Source organism: Astatotilapia calliptera, chromosome 1, assembly GCF_964374335.1.
Source record: "Astatotilapia calliptera chromosome 1, fAstCal68.1, whole genome shotgun sequence".
Classification (NCBI taxonomy): domain Eukaryota; kingdom Metazoa; phylum Chordata; class Actinopteri; order Cichliformes; family Cichlidae; genus Astatotilapia; species Astatotilapia calliptera.
The window spans coordinates 17,577,418-17,593,136 of record NC_137422.1 but is presented as its reverse complement, the minus strand read 5'-3'; the positions used below and the strand labels follow the sequence as shown (position 1 = coordinate 17,593,136).

The window sequence follows — 15,719 nt, the reverse complement described above, 5'->3', positions numbered from 1 at the left end:
GTGTGCTTTTGAAGACAGGAAGAAACAGAGCTCCTGAAGCTGGAGGAAACCCATAAAAGCAGGGAGAATATTTTCAAATTCCACAGAGACGGGAACAAAGGACTCTTGCTGTGAGGGATCAATGCTAACCACTGAGCTGAGAAGCCACAAGTCAGAGATTTCATGTTCCCCACTTCAAAGTGTTGCTAATCACTTTAAGAAGACTGTAAATATTGGAGCAACCGACGCACACCATGTGGTGTAATCTGTACACTCAAATCTATATTTTCATGCAAATGTTTAACCTTTACATCTTATTTCCCCCTATTAGACAAAACTGAGTTAAACAGCTAACTGAAAATGAGCCATAGCATTACCAAAATGCCAGTGGCACGGCAGCCTGCCAGCTCACAAACCATTACGACTCTCATTTTATTTCCAGTAAAATGACACATGTGACCTAACTTTGGTGAAGAGCCATTAAGTGATCATTGTTTGCAAGTTTCACTAACATTTGACGAATACTCTTGGAGTACAGACCCTTATAAACTGTGATGAGCAAAAAAAATAGACAAAAACACCACTTTAAGAACATGATATATTTGCTAACATAATTGGAAAAACACACAAAAACCCAAAAAGATGACAGAAGATCCCGACATACAACTGAAAGATGGAGCATTTCAGAATTCCAAAATCTTCTTCACATTACAACACTATTAAATTTCAGTCCCTCAGGTGTGTCACACCCTCTGTGGAAAGTGAAATTTGCCCGTGAAGCGTCCGTGGTTGTGCAGGTCGAAGGGGCTGAGCACCCTCCTGATGCCCAGCATGTTGCCCTGTGCGATCTTCTTAAAGCTCCAGGGATTCTGGTTGTTCTGCTCCATGTCAGCTTGTTTCTTATACAGGGCTGCTAGACTCTCTTTGCTCATTACCTGGAATAAAGACATGAGAATACTGTTACCACAGAGAACCAGTGGGTAAAAACTGCGGTCACTTCTAATCAAATCGCATCATCTGAAAACAGTTCAGACTTTTTCTCCCACCAGCGCATGCCTTATCTGTGATCTCACCTTCGCAGGAAAAGGAAGCTTCTTTGCCACTTCAGTCAAGATGTGCTCGACCTCGCCCAGCTCCACCTTTCCTCCCACCTCCACGATCAAACGTCCGTAACGAACCGGTGTCACGTAGTGGTCGATGGCTCCCTTGCCCCCACCCATGCGCTGACCCAGACCTTTCCGCGTGATGGGCTTGTAAGGGGCGTTGATGCGCCACATTGCAAACGTGGTCCGGGCGTCCATCTTTCGATTGATCGTAAGACGCATCATCTCTATATGACCCCAGTGGAGGTACCCACCTCCCAAGGCCTGTATATCAGATCAGAGAAAACAGGTCACTTAGTGTCATTCTCTATTTTTTAACTATTTAAAAAAAACATATGGCAGCACACAGATTAAACCAGGCAGCAACTCTTAAGTCAGTTTAATGCCAAAAACTGCAGTCCCTGAAATCAATCCACATAAAAACCCATTTTAAAGAAGCCAACATCGGCACAAAACATTCTGGCACAAAAAGCGGCTTTGTTTCCCATCACTCACTTTCACCATCTACCCGCGCCAAACTGACAAATACCTCACTTCATTTAAACTGTGTAAAAGGCTTAAAGTTACCATGCTGTGGCCGCTGTGTGACAGACAGGTGCCGTTTCATCTCATTTAACTTGCAGGTGTACTGTTAAGTTTTTCCAGCAAGTACTTTAAAAAAAATATCTTGAGTAAAATTAAAAAAGAACCAGGTTGAGTCACCTTTTATTTTAACTATAAATCTTGATCAGCACAGAACAAACAAAATGTCAAGGCACTTAGTCATATCCTGTAAAACATGCAACACTACTGTCAGCCATATCTAAAGTAAGATAAATGCACTCACCACAATAGCGTACTGTCCCGTGGTGAAGGTATTTGCAGATTTAGCTGGGCCCTGGATATCCCACAGCTTCTTTGCCTCTTTCTTGGCCTTTTTTAAGTTCGGCACCTTGTTCAAAAACTTCAGTTTGGGCTTGTCTGGCAGCACCACATCTGTAGAGGATAAAAACAGGCACGAAGGAACATGTCACATATTTACATATTTACCTGCTACTGAACACCAGAACTGAGGGTGCTGGATGCAAATAAAAAGGTTGCTATGTGGAGAAGGGTTGGGATTGGAGCTCTAACTGCTATACTAATAGTCCACGCAACACTCATGGTGAAAACTGCACCTCCGGCACAATTTCCTCCACGGGTGTTTTGGATCAGAGGCGACCTTTTCACAACAGAAAGGAGTGAATTGACGCATGCAAAGTGTGATTGACGCATGCAAAGTGTGAATTGTGTTGCCATGACACATCTAGAAGAAACCCAAACCCTAAAGATTTGTACAGCCCTGCTACAGGCACATTTATGTCAGCAATGTTTGTAGGAAAACTATAGATGTCTTCCCACTGTTCATGTTTACATCGCAGTGCAGTCTGATTGGTGACCTTTCCAAATCTACAGTGAGATAAACGTGTTTCACCTTTTCAATTTTGAACCTGTGCATAACTGAGAAAGTATTTATTACACAGCGTGCTGCGGGGAAAAGCCTGTTCTAACGTTTGAGTCTAAGGTTTATTTTTTAACACCTGGCGGCTTTTTTGCTTCTCATCCGTAAATACTCTGCATACTCTTTCACATGATTCAGTTTATTTTGAAAAGTCTCAACAGGATCTTGAGCTTTATTGTGAAAGGTTCATGTGGAAAATAAACAAGCGGACATGCCGGTTTTACCGTTGTTGTTGCTAACGACAACGCATAAAAACAGGCGCTTGTCCGTCTGTAGTGTGGTTATATTAAATATAAGAGAAAGAGAGAACTTTAAGAAATTAATAGAGCCATGAAAAAATATTGACGTAAACAGTTTATTTTGCGACACCATGAAACAAACTATAGCGTAAAATGAACCGATAGATGTTTTTATATAGTCATATATATATAAATCGTTATATCAAACAGCCCTATTCACATGAATCATAACTACTGACTCATGCACATCTGGTATATCCCTCTGCATGATTTTTGAAACAATAAATATATTTCAGGTTTTCTTAATAGGCGGAGAAATCAGCATATAAAGGCCCGCAGGTTGAGAGTTGGGGTTACTTTTGAAAGCTTCATGCTGTGATTTAAGTCATGGTTGGGGTTGTTTAATGAGAATGAAGCATGACTCTGGACCAGCAGTGTAAAGCCATAAAAATTAAACAGCCTGACACAAATAAGTGAAAAGAAGATGAATAATTACCACTGTAGTCTGGAGGGATTTCATATGTCTTCAGCCCTGCAGAGAGGACTTTCAAGTAGCTGTGCAAAGGACCTGTGGAGTAAACGACACGTGAGACAACTGTGCAAGAGGAATTTTGTGGTTTTCAGAAACAAAACAAGTCTTACTTGTGTAGGCTGTTATATTTACGAAAAATATGCTTGAAGCAAGTCTGCGGTGAACTTGTCTTCATCTGAAACTGATGTTGTCATGTCCTGTGTGGAAAATCTATTTACTGTGTGTCCAGCTTTTACAGGAAGTCAGCTGCTCTTTGTACATGTGCAGCTTATTGTTAACTGCAGGTTTCTTGTTTGGCATAATGTAATTATCATATCCTGTTGAATAAAATTAATATGGCATTTCTGTCATAGAAGTGCTTCAGTAGCCAAATGTCTAATCACTTCAATCAGCCTCAGCGTTAAGGACCTTGGGGGTCCAAGTCCTGTCCAAGTCCTGCATGCCGAGTGAAAAATTGCCAAAGCTCTGCTGATTCAATAACCTCAGAGCCCCAAACCTCATCTCCTTACCATCAGCTCAAAAACTTAGTGCAAGAGCAAGGTTTCCACAGCTGACCAAATCCTGTAGTATGCATGTGTGAGTGGCCCAGTTGCCCAGTTTTAAGGCAGGACCTCACTCATAAACTGCAAAACAAGTGAAAATGTGTTGGAAGACACCGTGCCCTTACAGTCACTGTACTAGTGTGTGGTGAGCTCACTGATCCACATCGGCACCAGAGAGAACATCTCTCATGATTTCTCTCTGTAGTCTTGTGACTGCTTCTCTACGAGCCTACTTACACCCATCCATGGATTGGTGTAATTGTGTGTATGGTGTGGTTTAAAGTAACCACACCATACACACAGCGGTGCATTACTGCACTGTGATATACGAATGAACTCACTCTTTATTTTTAATTGTTGTGTTTACTGGCTGGTTGCCCGTCTAGTTGATAACCCTGGCCAGGATCCTGTCTTCATACACTGCCTTTCTTTATGGGCTAACTGTGTAACGTTAGCATGGAAAATAAGGTTTACACAGTTTAGCTGCAGTCTCGTCTACCTAGTAGTGAATGTCGGTAACCTAATCAAAATGCCCCGTTTCCACCTTTACCTGGAGGTTAACGTTATGATGAGGTTACCATTAGCTAGCTTGTATTACCTTGTAGGTGACTGCTGGTTTGACAGATTCCGGTCAGCCCGCCGGCAGCAGCTTTAATGAGGGAGAGCATGATGTTAGCGTTGAAATGGACCCTACAAACACCAAACAGTCATTCCGTGTGGTACATATACGAGCATTTTAGGTGTGTGAATAATATAAAATTCTACAAACACCACGTTGGACAAAAGGTCGCTGCCATCGCGGAGTTACTGTAAGACTTCCGGCACAAAAAGAAACATTTCCGGTGTTCGTGTCTTTCACAATAAAAGTATTACAGCCCTCTTTCTGGCTTTTTCTTGTCATTATTATCATTAATCTGATATATTTAATGTGATATAAACATATCACATGAAAGTACAAAATCTATTGTGGTATTTGATTTATATACACATTTAGCACATGAGTTCAGAAGCTGACACAGTAAAAATTCACCTTAACCTCCTAAGACTCGAACTCTTTCATGGCATGCATTTTTAATTTCTCTTTGATATTTGGGCTGATTGGGACCTGAGAAGTTTAAAAACAAAGAATTGCCAGATTTATTTTTTTTTTACCTGATTTTTTTTTTCTGACAAAAAATGAGATGCACATATGAGGATATTTGTTTTAAATTTCAATAGAACAGTAGCAGTATCATGTCCTCGTAAGTGAATATCAGGCCCTTGTAGAGCAAAATTTTGTATTTTGGTCTAGAGGACCCAAAATGTTATGTCCACATATGTGAACACCAGGTCCTAGGAGGACTAATAAGGTCAATAGATCTCAACCTACTTCTATTATCCACCTATGGGGGATTTTAGACGTATGCACACTGCTCTATGGAAGTTTTTTTTGTGCCACTGGAACAAACAAAAGTTTAGAAAATAATACATTTTTGCCACCCATAAGTTTAAACTTTCTAAATAATCATCTGAAATTTTCAACTTACTAACTCACCTTGTTGAGAAACTTGAACTCAAAATTGAAAAAAAAAAAAAAATGTAAAATTTCAAATTAAGTTGACAATTTGAGATGAAAATTTCAACTTATCTCTGCCAATCAATCGTGTTTGTTTCAGTGGCAGAAACAAGCTTCTATACCACAGTCCACTGCTGTCATCAGAAGATCAAATTTAATTACCTTACCCTTACATTAACACCAGTGATCCTAAGAAACTTGTTCTAAACAGGTAGAAAATGCAAACTCCACACAGACAGACACCTGTCCAACAGGAGGGCTGAGCCGAGAGAACGCAGAGAAAAATGATGGTTGAAATTTTATTATAACAGCAGAGCATGCACAGTGGATAAATGTGCCATCTCGCTGCTGATATACATTGGTTTACCACAGGAAACGCTAACACAGTGCATCAAAACTCACGCCTATCAAACGTGTGAAGAAGGCAGAAAAAAAACAAAAAACACCAAAATTATATTTTTCACTGATAAAAATTTTTTTTAGTGTTAACAAAATAAACTATGAAACATTTGACAAATCCCACTACAGAGTGCGCACCTGCCATTACTTAACACAGGTAAAATTTGAACTCATTCCAGTTTTTCCAGCCTCCCACATAGTTCTGTTAAAAACTGGTAGAGACTACCCTGCAGTCAAACTCTTTACATCCCTTAGGTTTGCATTTCCTATATCATCAAATATTTGCAAAACACTTCTGTTGATATCTGTTTTTACTAACCCGCAATCCTCCTTACTGTCACACTCCCTGTAAAGGCAAAAACACTGTCGGTAATTTGATCTCTACAACAAGAACAACAACAAAAAAAGAATAAATGTTCAACAGTCTTTAAATCAGAGGCACTTTAGTATTCCTCAAACAGCTACTTTGTGGTTCAAAGTCTGAATGTCTCTTGTTACTCATTCAGCAGCCGTCAGTGCTACTCTGCAGAGCTTCTTGCCCATCACATAATGAATAAAGTCACCGATTCTAAATCCCGTGGTAGAGGAGATCATATTTGGGAATATTTTGAGGATCTATGGGACTCTGGACGATCATTTTCCCCCGCATGGCTCCTCTGTAGATCACTTCAATCAGGTCCATGAAATCTTGCTTGGTTTTGAAGCTGCCAACGAACTTGGTGTGATCTGGAGAGCTGAAAGACAAACAATTATTAACAACTGTTGGCCTTATTCTGACTCTTTGCGCATCAGCAGTAGCTTATACTTTTGGTATGTGTTGATATGTATCCACAAAATTGACATTGATTATTCTTAAGTTGAAAGTCATGCCATCAAAATGAATTTGAAAAAAGTCTGAAATCCCTTATTTCTTTATAATTAGGAACGGAAATACAACGTTAATGAAACGTGTCAAAATAAATAGAGCATCAGAGTTTGTAAAATTCGAATGAGTTTGAAAGTCAATATTTGGTATGACCACCTTTATTCTTCAACACAACCTGAACTCTCTTAGGCAAGCTTTTATATAACATCTGTAAACAGCCTTCAGGAATGGCAAATGGCAAATATTTGTATAGCGCTTTTACTAGTCCCGCCTAGGGACCCCAAAGCACTTTACACACCCAGTCATCCACCCATTCACACACACATTCACACACTGGTGATGGCAAGCTACATTGTAGCCACAGCTGCCCTGGGGCAGACTGACAGGCAAGCTTTTATATAACATCTGTAAACAGCCTTCAGGAATGAATGTTCTGTTGTCTGTCAAGATCGACGCGATGGGCAGAGCCGTGAGTACTCAAACCGTGCTTATTGAACGCAATATGGATAAGATCTTGGAGAAGCTCACAGCTCTGCAAAGAGAACTGGATAGACCTGGGGACCAGTGATGGATATTAGATCACCTGCGAAATCAAATGCAGCCCGGTCACTCTAACCTTAAACCAAACAACCATCATCTTATTCAGCTACCCGGCCGTCAGCTTAGAAGGCTTCAAGGCCAAAAGCTGGCTGGAACAACTCCCCCTGATAACAGGACTGTGATTTGACCCTCTGGCCACATCCTTCAAGGCCAACTGCGGCGGCTGGAGAACTGCTGACTTTTGCTTAGAACTGGGCGAAAGGACGCTCTCTTTTCAGTTGATACAGGATACACACACGCACACAGACACACGTAATCAGACACAGATATACAATCACCCTCCTCCCCCTCCAAGCGGCTCCGATGCACGTCCTTTATGTTATATGGTGGTGTGAAGACTCATGTGCTCTCTGTGCTGAGGTGTTTTTTTTCTGTTCTCAAACTGTCGTCCTGTACTAGCTCAGTCTGGGTGGAGTTCTTTTTCCTCCTCATGTTCCATCATATATTGCATATTCATTGCTTCCATCCTACCTCTCTTGACATGTCTTCCCAATGTGAAGTATGGGATTTGTATGTACAGTCAGAAAGGGTCCAATCTCACTGCATATGCACGTAAATGGCTATCTATCTACATATCTAAGATGACCCCACAGTGCTTAAATAATGCTAAGGTCTGGGCTTTTGGGGGGCCAATTCATGACTGATAATTTTCCATGTTTTTTTTTTTTTTCTCTATCCAGGTATACTTGGATTTAGGGGTGGGTTTAAAAAAAACTGATTTCCTGATTCAAATCTCTTAATTTGAATAATGTGATATTGATTCATTATTCAAAATTCATTGAACCAGCAGCTAAGAAGATAAGAACTACACTTCTGTTTAATACACATTGCCATGCAGTTCCTCTTACTTTGGCAGTTTTGCTTCCACCATGATAAAAATCACACTTCCCGCACAGCTCTCTCTCTGTACTTCAAGACCAGTTTACCATCAAAAAAATCTCTGGTTTCTGCCTTATTTGGTGGCTTATTAAACGCCAGTCTGTGTAACTTGACTTCCTACAGTTTTTTCATATGTATTTTAAGGGAACACTGCACAGCATGATCACAAATGCTATGTTTTCAGCTAATAGCTATTTGTAATACACCTTGTAGGTGAAAAGTGCCAATTAATGTCTGTTATCTTTTGCACATATCATAGATTCAATTAAATAAGCAGAGACACATAAGGTGTTTTTGCTGCCTAAAGACACAATGTGTGCGTGTGTGTGTTTTAGATTACTTCTTTGCTAAGTAATCTTTTAAGCGTTTGTTTAACAAAACAAAAAAAACTCAAGAAAGCCTGGCAAGGAAAATGTAACTGAGGGGTAGCTCAGTGGCCCTCGATAATCACTCGCGTCACTTCCCTGGTTCAAGCTATTCGACTGCTTCAAACTAATGTCTTCTTATAGTGATTTTAGGTTAATGTCATTCTGAGCCCTAGGTCCACTCACCCATAATCGACCTTCATGTGCTGTCCGTTGAAGAAGAAGACAGTGGAGGGGATGTAGCTTATGTCGAAGTATCTCGTGTAAATGGGAGCTTTATCAACATCGACGATGTAAATGGACGCCATGTTACTCAAGTCGTGGGCCGTTTTAGAGAGCTACAACAGAAAGACAGGAGACACATGAGCTAAAGTAGAGAGTGAGCAGTTATTATTTACATTCATGTCACCGTTTCAGCTTACTATCTCGTCGAGCTGCAGACACACCGAGTCATCGTCCCTGCCGAACCGTAAAACCACGACTTTTTCTGCCACCCCTTTAATGACTTCGTCGATATCTTTTTTGCACGTTAATTTGGGCAAAAACAAACTCATTTTGAGGCTAACGAGCTAACGTCTCCCCCTGTACGGTTGTTTTACTTCCGGGAGGGAAGTGCGTCATCATTGCGTCGTGTGCGACACCATCAAATATCCGCCTTAACTTTAATTAGAGACACTGTGGAAATAATTTAAATAAGCTGTGGTTTATAATTTATTATATCATATTACCATTTAAATATATTGTATAGATTTAGCTGGCTAAAAACGGCTCGTGTTCTCTTCTCAACAAAGACAATCGATGCTGTGCCACCTCGTTGTTTCCTCTACGACACATTATAGTGTGACACCGTGACCTTCTTCCCTAGTGTTTGAGAAGCCTGGCCGTCAACACATGTGAGCACACGTCTGAGAACGTTCTGGACTCTGAGTGAGATGTTGCCGTTACTTGTAATACTTGAATAACAGCGGAAGTCTGGGAGAAGCGCTTCTGTAAACACAGTCTGGCTCTCCTGGTTTTCTAAGCAGCTCTTGTTTCGTTTCATTTGTGGCGATGTTGCTGCGGCTCTTCACTCCCAGAGGCTGTGCTGTTTTTTGGAAATGCGCTCATTCTGTGTCATTCTGCGCTTTCGGGAGGCAAGTGTGCAGTTTTAATACTAGCAACAGCAGGGCCAGCAGGCACAGAGCGTCCATCGCGGTGTCCATCCGCCTCCTCAGTGCTATCAGCCCAGCGGGGACAGATGCTGCGCAGACGAAAGCAGGTAAAACCCAGGAAACAGAGGCTCTAGATCTGGACAGGTGGAAGTCTGTGATGAGATCCCAGGCTGCATTTGATGAGAAGCAGGTTCAAGATGAAGCAGAGGAAAGTGATGATGATGAGAACCTGAAAGAGCCAGGAGATGATTCAAAGGACGGGTCTTCTCTGGAGGCAATGCGGGATCTGGTTGCGATGTGGCAGCAAGCTGGAAAGCTTGTACCTGAAGAGATGACTGATGAGGAGGTGGAGACACTGGCGAAGCTCACCACCAAGTCTTCCAGGAAGAAGTACCTGAAGTACCTGGCTATCAGGGAGCGCCACAAAAAGGCCCGTAAGGAGAAGCAGCAGCAGAAGGCAGCCAAGAGAGAAGCATCTTTGATGGAGAGAAGAGAACTGGAGAGCAGTGGAGAGGAAGGGGAGGGCGAGGGTGGACCCAGGTTGAAAAACACACTCTTCCTTCAATTCTGGGACCGTTCTCTGGACAAGCTGCTGGCGTGGAAGTCCGCTCAGTCCATGGTGTTCGGTCAGCCGCTGGTGTTTGACATGAGCTATGAGTCGCACATGTCCAGACGGGAGATCGAGAACACGGTGTCCCAGCTGATGGATGTTGAAGGGCTAAACCGGCGTGCCACTGAGCCCTACCATCTCCACTTCTGCAACCTGCAGCCAGATGGACTCTACAAGAAGGAGCTGCTCCAACGGTACGGTGCAGAGACTTGGGAGCGCCTACTCATCTCCACCTCTGAGCGGCAGCACGTTGACCTGTTCCCCCGCGAACAGCTCGTGTACCTCACTGCAGACTCGCCCAACGTCCTCCGCACCTTTGACCACTCAAAGGTTTATATCATCGGAGCTCTAGTGGACCGCTCGATCCAGAAAGGCTTATCGCTGGCCAATGCAAAGCGTCTGAAGCTGGCCACAGCCCGTTTACCCCTCGATGAGTTCCTCCACTGGGAGATGGGAGCCAAAAATCTGACTCTGGATCAGATGATCCGCATTATGCTCTCTTTCAAGGATAGAGGGAGATGGGATGAGGCGTTACAGTTTGTGCCTAAAAGGAAGCACGATGGCTTCCACCAACAACAGACGCAGACTACCAGACACAGAGCCAGAGATGATGGCGACAGGCCACCGAGGTCAGGAGAGAAAAGAAATATAAACACATTTAAAAACAAAGAGCACAGAGAGTCCGGGTTCACTGGAAGAGACAGAGAAAACACACCAGCTGGAACCAAAGTACGGACATCATTAAAGAGTGACATAGAAGCCAGAAAAAGTGGAGGCAGGAACAGGATGTGGTGGCATGAGGAGTGAGAAAACGAACTTTTGCTATTTTGTAAATGTAAATTGAAAGTGAATAAATGCTGCTTTAATGACAACAATGCAAAAGTAGAAACTACTTTGGTCTTTATTTTAGAAAAACAAAGGATGTAGATATTTGTTGTGCATTCACTGCAGATGAAACCATCACTATTACTGCAAAGAGCAGTCGTTTCCAAAAGAGATGAAAGAAACAGCTCAGTTTTAAATACATATTTTCAATCGATTACCAGTTATTTTATTGTAATGTGTTTTGAAGCAAAAATACAGCCCTTATACATTTCTTTTTAAATAATAATAGACAAAACAAAAACGACATTAAATGAAGAGGAAAAAAAAAAAAAGAGTCAAGGTCATTTTTGCTCTTGTAGTACCATCTGTCCACTTCCAAAATACTGTATATTAATGCATTTACATGATGAAATATACAAAATATATTAATACAGTGTTTTCCTAAATAAGGTAGCACCATTATACAGAGGAAGTGTGGCTCCTGCAGTATAGGAGGGACCCTGATTCACTTTATATACAGTCACAGTGGAAGCAGCTCACTGGAGGGGTATTTACACAACATACTTTCAAGTCTCAGGATCAAACTTACAGCTGGAATATGCAAATAAAACTCAGCACACCCTCAAAACACACTAAAGACTGGAGGCTCCGAAGGAGTATTAGTGCCACATTAAGAAAAAATTGTTTTTGATCATTTTGAGAGTAAAGTCAAAATGTGGCAATTAAAACCTTCTAAAAATGCCTTGTATAGATGAGTTACTTCAGAATTGCATTCAGTAATAAGGCAATAATTTCTCTGTTACTACATAAACACAGTGTAGTGATAAATATGAGGATGGTGCAAAACATTGCATCTGATCAGAAGAAAGAAAAGCACAAACTTGAAAGAGTTGGCTGAATTTCTGCAAACCAAAGTGGCTGGCAATGGACAGATGCAAGCATATCCAATGGTTACACCTGGGTGCAATAAAGTAGGTAAGTCACAACATACAATAAGACACCAACAGATGATCAAGTTGTTTCACTAACTCATCTACACAAGGACGTCTGTAGAAGGTATCGCAGCCGTGCCAGCTGTTTGGCTTGAAACTATAATCTCCACATTTCTACTTTCTTTTTTAAAAATAAATATATTCTCTGCTCCAGTTGCCTAGGTAACCTCCAAATGCATATACTTTCAGATAATAAGTCAATCATTCTTACAGGTAGTCACTTTAGTCGCTGGCCTGGAAGTCGAGAAAAACTGATCTTGGGTTCTGTCCATGTCCATCGCCAGTGACTATGGTCACTGATCATCACACTGCTGTGAATCGCTTCCAGCGTGCATGTTTGCATCTCTGTTCAACGCATAACACGGACTCACCTTGATGTCACATCCCAGTGAAATGTCTAATCATTGCGTTACGATTCCTGAATTCAAAGCAAATAAAAGTAACAAAATAAACAGAGCCATATATATTCCGACCATCATCTGAAATGTAAAAATAACAGTCAGGGTAAAACCACAACCAGGAGAGCAGCAACTGTCTGCTGCTGTTCCAACTAAACACAAAGCTCCAGTAACCCTCAGACTACACTCAGTCCTTTGAAATAAGCTCCAACGATGTTTGTGGTAGTCTCTGTGACCTCTACAGCACCAGGATGTCTCCTGTACAGCGCTCACAGCAGTTAAACGTAATGTTCTCGTAGCGGGTGTAAGGGTGAAACCTGCCAATGCTCTTCTTACTATTGAGGAAGTTTGAGGGGGTGGAGTCACTGAGTGGAGACTCAGCCTTGTTTTCGGAGCAGGAAATGGGATCTAAACTCTTCAGCACCTGAGACAGAAAGTGAGTGACATCTGTGAGTTTCTGGATTTTCTTACAAATGTGAGAAATTAAATATGATATTTATCATAAACAAACATGTAAAACCTTCACCTTCTCGGCCATCTTCTCAGCCGGTGTGCTGCAGAGCTGCTCAGCTGCTGCGCTGCTGCTGCTGCTTTTTGCGGCATTGGTGCTGCTGCTGCCGCTGTTACCCAGCAGGTGGGCGTTGATGGCGTCTGCTAGCTTGTGATTGGCCACCGCCAGCTCTCCCGTGCTTAGGGGTTGTGAGGTGGGATAGTACGTCTGTTGTCTGCCCCACTGCAGAGACACCAGGAGCTGCTCCAGAGATCTGAAAACACAAAAACAGGTAACGTCAACACATACTGCCATCATTCACGCCAGCATCAGGGGCTCTGAGTTCCAGTATGCTTTAAGTTTAGAGTTCTTATAATAGACACTCCAGTTTATTTAATCACTACATGTGAGTCACAATCTTACCTGTGGGTGAGCATCATGTCCCTGGAGAACTCCTCTCTCTCCAACAGCAGGTCCTGAATTGCTCCTTGTGCCTCTCTGGTCTGTCTCTGCAGAGCTGCTCTGGCATTCGTTAGTTCCTCTGCCATGACTCTGAGGAGACAACACAAATTCAAGAGTTTATTCAGCAAAACACAGATAATATATATACACACACATACATTTTTTAATTTATCTTCCACTGAATTATACTGTCCATTACCTGCTGGCCAGGAACTTGCTCCTCCAAACGTCACACTGGATACTCATTCGCTCTAGTTGCTCTGCAGTGTGTGCCAGACTCCTGCCCAGAGCCTCGTTCTCCAAAATCAGCTGATTTTTCTCCCGTGACAGGCGCTCAAAGTGGTACTGAAGGTCGTCACCCACCGACGCCACCAGCAGCTTCTTTAGCTCACGGTTCACCTAGCGCACAAATTTGATAAAACCTCCTTTTACAACTGAAAACACAAATGAGAAGTTGAACTGTCTTCTCTCTTCGTATTGTAAAGAACTTTGTCATTAAAAAGAAAAAAAGCTTTAAGAATAACAAACCATATTAGTTACATTTTTGTTGTGCTCACCATTTTTTAAAAAAAAAAAAAGGGTCCTCAGTGTGTCTGACATTTAAATAATGCGTGTCAGTTTCATTGCAGCCTCACCTCTGTTTGCACACGGAGCTGATTGGACAGGCCTTCTTTGTCCTGCAGCAGCCTGCGCTCAGAGTTCTGCAGCTTCACCAGCTGTCCTCTCCAGTCCTCCACTAAATGCAGCGAAGGAGACCCCTGCTCCTCAGCCTGTTGCCCGGTCTCCCCTTTCGCCTCAGTGGCTCCTGTGCGGCTGCTCCGGCTAATAGCAGCACGTGGGACCATGATCCTCACAGCCTCCACCTCTGTGCAGGCCTCTCGAGTTACTTTCCCAAGGTGGAGCACTCCGAGTGGCTGCGGGGCAGCAGGAGGTGCTGGATGGGTAGATTTGGGGCTGCGCTTTGGGCTAGCTACTTTCACGAGGGGAACTTCAGATGGACCTGGTGGAAGTGTATCTGTGTTAACCTCCAGGATGGCTGGCGGTTTTTCAGTTTCCATGCCATCGCCAGGACCTCGGACAGGCACACTGGCAGAATCTGGAAGATAAAAAGGAACAAGAATTGTGATCACACTTTGCACTGAGTCCGATTCCTCTAACATGCGGACAGTGCAGTGGAATACATATGCCTAACAATGTTGTAAAGCTTTAATCCATATGTGTGTCAGCTTTGTTTATGTTTCACAAAAACAGAAGCTCCGCAAACACCAAACAGCACAAGAAACGCATGAAGACGATAAAAAGACAGACTTCCATCAACTCTTGGTCAAGTTTACTTCCGCTGACTTTACAAATACCCGTGTGTAAAATGTGAACACTAGAGCACAAAGAAACCACACGTACCTCTAACAGCAGCAGTCATGGTGGAGGTGGTGTTGGTGTGAAAGGTAGTCTGTTTGGGTGAAACCCACGTCTTGATGACGTCTCGGGTGGCCCTTCGCCCTGTAATAACAACAATGGGGAAAGTGAAATATTTTTAGCACCTGTCGTGTCCAATGATTAAAGAAGACCGCCAGTCAAAGGTCAGGGTTAACAGCTGAGGCTCTGAAAACGTAACGTGATAACGGTAACTTGGTAGGAAGCTAACTGTGCTAACATTAGCCGATTGCAGAGCAGCGTCAATGATAAACAACTTCGCTTTATATTAGCATTAGCTGTGTCATAATGAGTATACAAGACGCTTTTCTGTGTATTTGGTATCGTTTCTAGTGAGTTCACAGATATAATTGGATAACATACTGGGTAGAATCCTCCTCGCTTAACTAGCCGTAAGCCCCAGGCTGTTTGTTTTGCCACCGGACACAGTTGGCCTCTCGCGAGTTTCGTGTGAGATTTTTACCCTGATTTTTACCTCCCAGGCAAAACTTCCTGTTAAACCAGCAATACACCTTTCTAACCCGCTCGCCAGATGGAAATTGCGTAAATATTAAGCCACGTTTTTGTTTTGTAATCCTAAACTTGAATAGCTGTTACATTATCTACAAAATAATCGTTTTTGTCGAAAAAGTAGCGCAGGTCGCACGTAGCCTGTCAGATGTAACCCAGGAACTATTCCACCCAATTACTCCCCTCAACGTCACAACACACTGATCTCAGATCGGTTTATCTATCATTCTACTAACATTTCTTAAGCCTCAGCTGATTTATGGTCCGAAATAGATGCTGCGATAAACCGCTGGTGTAACAGAGTATTGA

General features: G+C 42.5%; 4 protein-coding genes across 5 annotated transcripts; 1 reads left to right on the top strand and 3 right to left on the bottom strand.

The window, feature by feature from the left end:
- Positions 1–563: 563 nt before the first annotated feature.
- mrpl16 (mitochondrial ribosomal protein L16) lies at positions 564–4,732 on the bottom strand. The gene is made up of 5 exons (XM_026165685.2): positions 4,474–4,732; positions 3,298–3,369; positions 1,909–2,057; positions 1,053–1,346; positions 564–914 (listed from the first exon to the last, which is right to left on the bottom strand). Exons 1-5 carry the CDS (start codon positions 4,541–4,543, stop codon positions 723–725), a joined length of 777 nt encoding a protein of 258 aa, XP_026021470.1. The 5' UTR covers positions 4,544–4,732; the 3' UTR covers positions 564–722.
- Positions 4,733–5,715: 983 nt separating this feature from the next.
- txnl4b (thioredoxin-like 4B) lies at positions 5,716–9,167 on the bottom strand. Its single transcript, XM_026165673.2, has 3 exons — positions 8,961–9,167; positions 8,725–8,876; positions 5,716–6,563 (listed from the first exon to the last, which is right to left on the bottom strand). The coding sequence occupies exons 1-3, from the start codon at positions 9,090–9,092 to the stop codon at positions 6,398–6,400; spliced, it is 450 nt and encodes a 149-aa protein (XP_026021458.1). The 5' UTR covers positions 9,093–9,167; the 3' UTR covers positions 5,716–6,397.
- Positions 9,168–9,374: 207 nt separating this feature from the next.
- On the top strand, positions 9,375–11,181 carry trmt10c (tRNA methyltransferase 10C, mitochondrial RNase P subunit). The gene has a single exon (XM_026165638.2). It carries the CDS (start codon positions 9,589–9,591, stop codon positions 11,104–11,106), a length of 1,518 nt encoding a protein of 505 aa, XP_026021423.2. The 5' UTR covers positions 9,375–9,588; the 3' UTR covers positions 11,107–11,181.
- A 1-nt stretch (position 11,182) lies between these two features.
- Positions 11,183–15,665, bottom strand: blzf1 (basic leucine zipper nuclear factor 1). 2 transcript variants are annotated; one of them, XM_080292074.1, is made up of 7 exons: positions 15,647–15,665; positions 14,868–14,966; positions 14,102–14,562; positions 13,666–13,865; positions 13,428–13,556; positions 13,041–13,278; positions 11,183–12,938 (listed from the first exon to the last, which is right to left on the bottom strand). In XM_080292074.1, the coding sequence occupies exons 2-7, from the start codon at positions 14,884–14,886 to the stop codon at positions 12,753–12,755; spliced, it is 1,233 nt and encodes a 410-aa protein (XP_080148200.1). In that variant the 5' UTR covers positions 14,887–14,966; positions 15,647–15,665; the 3' UTR covers positions 11,183–12,752. The 2 variants fall into 2 exon arrangements, with proteins under 2 accessions (XP_080148200.1, XP_026021434.2); XM_026165649.2 differs by lacking the exon at positions 15,647–15,665 and adding an exon at positions 15,264–15,404.
- Positions 15,666–15,719: the final 54 nt, after the last annotated feature.

What these genes read in the sequence shown, in the direction of transcription:
- blzf1 (XM_080292074.1), bottom strand. An exon ending in AGCTCCGTGTGCAAACAGAG is followed by an intron (nt 13,866 to 14,101) that starts GTGAGGCTGCAA and finishes TTTGTGCGCTAG; the next exon opens with GTGAACCGTGAGCTAAAGAA. An exon ending in AGCAAGTTCCTGGCCAGCAG is followed by an intron (nt 13,557 to 13,665) that starts GTAATGGACAGT and finishes TTGTCTCCTCAG; the next exon opens with AGTCATGGCAGAGGAACTAA.
- trmt10c (XM_026165638.2), top strand. Translation starts at nt 9,589, where the DNA reads ATGTTGCTGCGGCTCTTCACTCCCAGAGGCTGTGCTGTTTTTTGGAAA.
- mrpl16 (XM_026165685.2), bottom strand. Translation starts at nt 4,543, where the DNA reads ATGCTCTCCCTCATTAAAGCTGCTGCCGGCGGGCTGACCGGAATCTGT. An exon ending in AACCAGCAGTCACCTACAAG is followed by an intron (nt 3,370 to 4,473) that starts GTAATACAAGCT and finishes TTTACTCCACAG; the next exon opens with GTCCTTTGCACAGCTACTTG. An exon ending in CGGGACAGTACGCTATTGTG is followed by an intron (nt 1,347 to 1,908) that starts GTGAGTGCATTT and finishes TCTGATATACAG; the next exon opens with GCCTTGGGAGGTGGGTACCT.
- txnl4b (XM_026165673.2), bottom strand. Translation starts at nt 9,092, where the DNA reads ATGAGTTTGTTTTTGCCCAAATTAACGTGCAAAAAAGATATCGACGAA. An exon ending in GTCTGCAGCTCGACGAGATA is followed by an intron (nt 8,877 to 8,960) that starts GTAAGCTGAAAC and finishes TTTCTGTTGTAG; the next exon opens with CTCTCTAAAACGGCCCACGA. An exon ending in CACATGAAGGTCGATTATGG is followed by an intron (nt 6,564 to 8,724) that starts GTGAGTGGACCT and finishes TTTGTCTTTCAG; the next exon opens with CTCTCCAGATCACACCAAGT.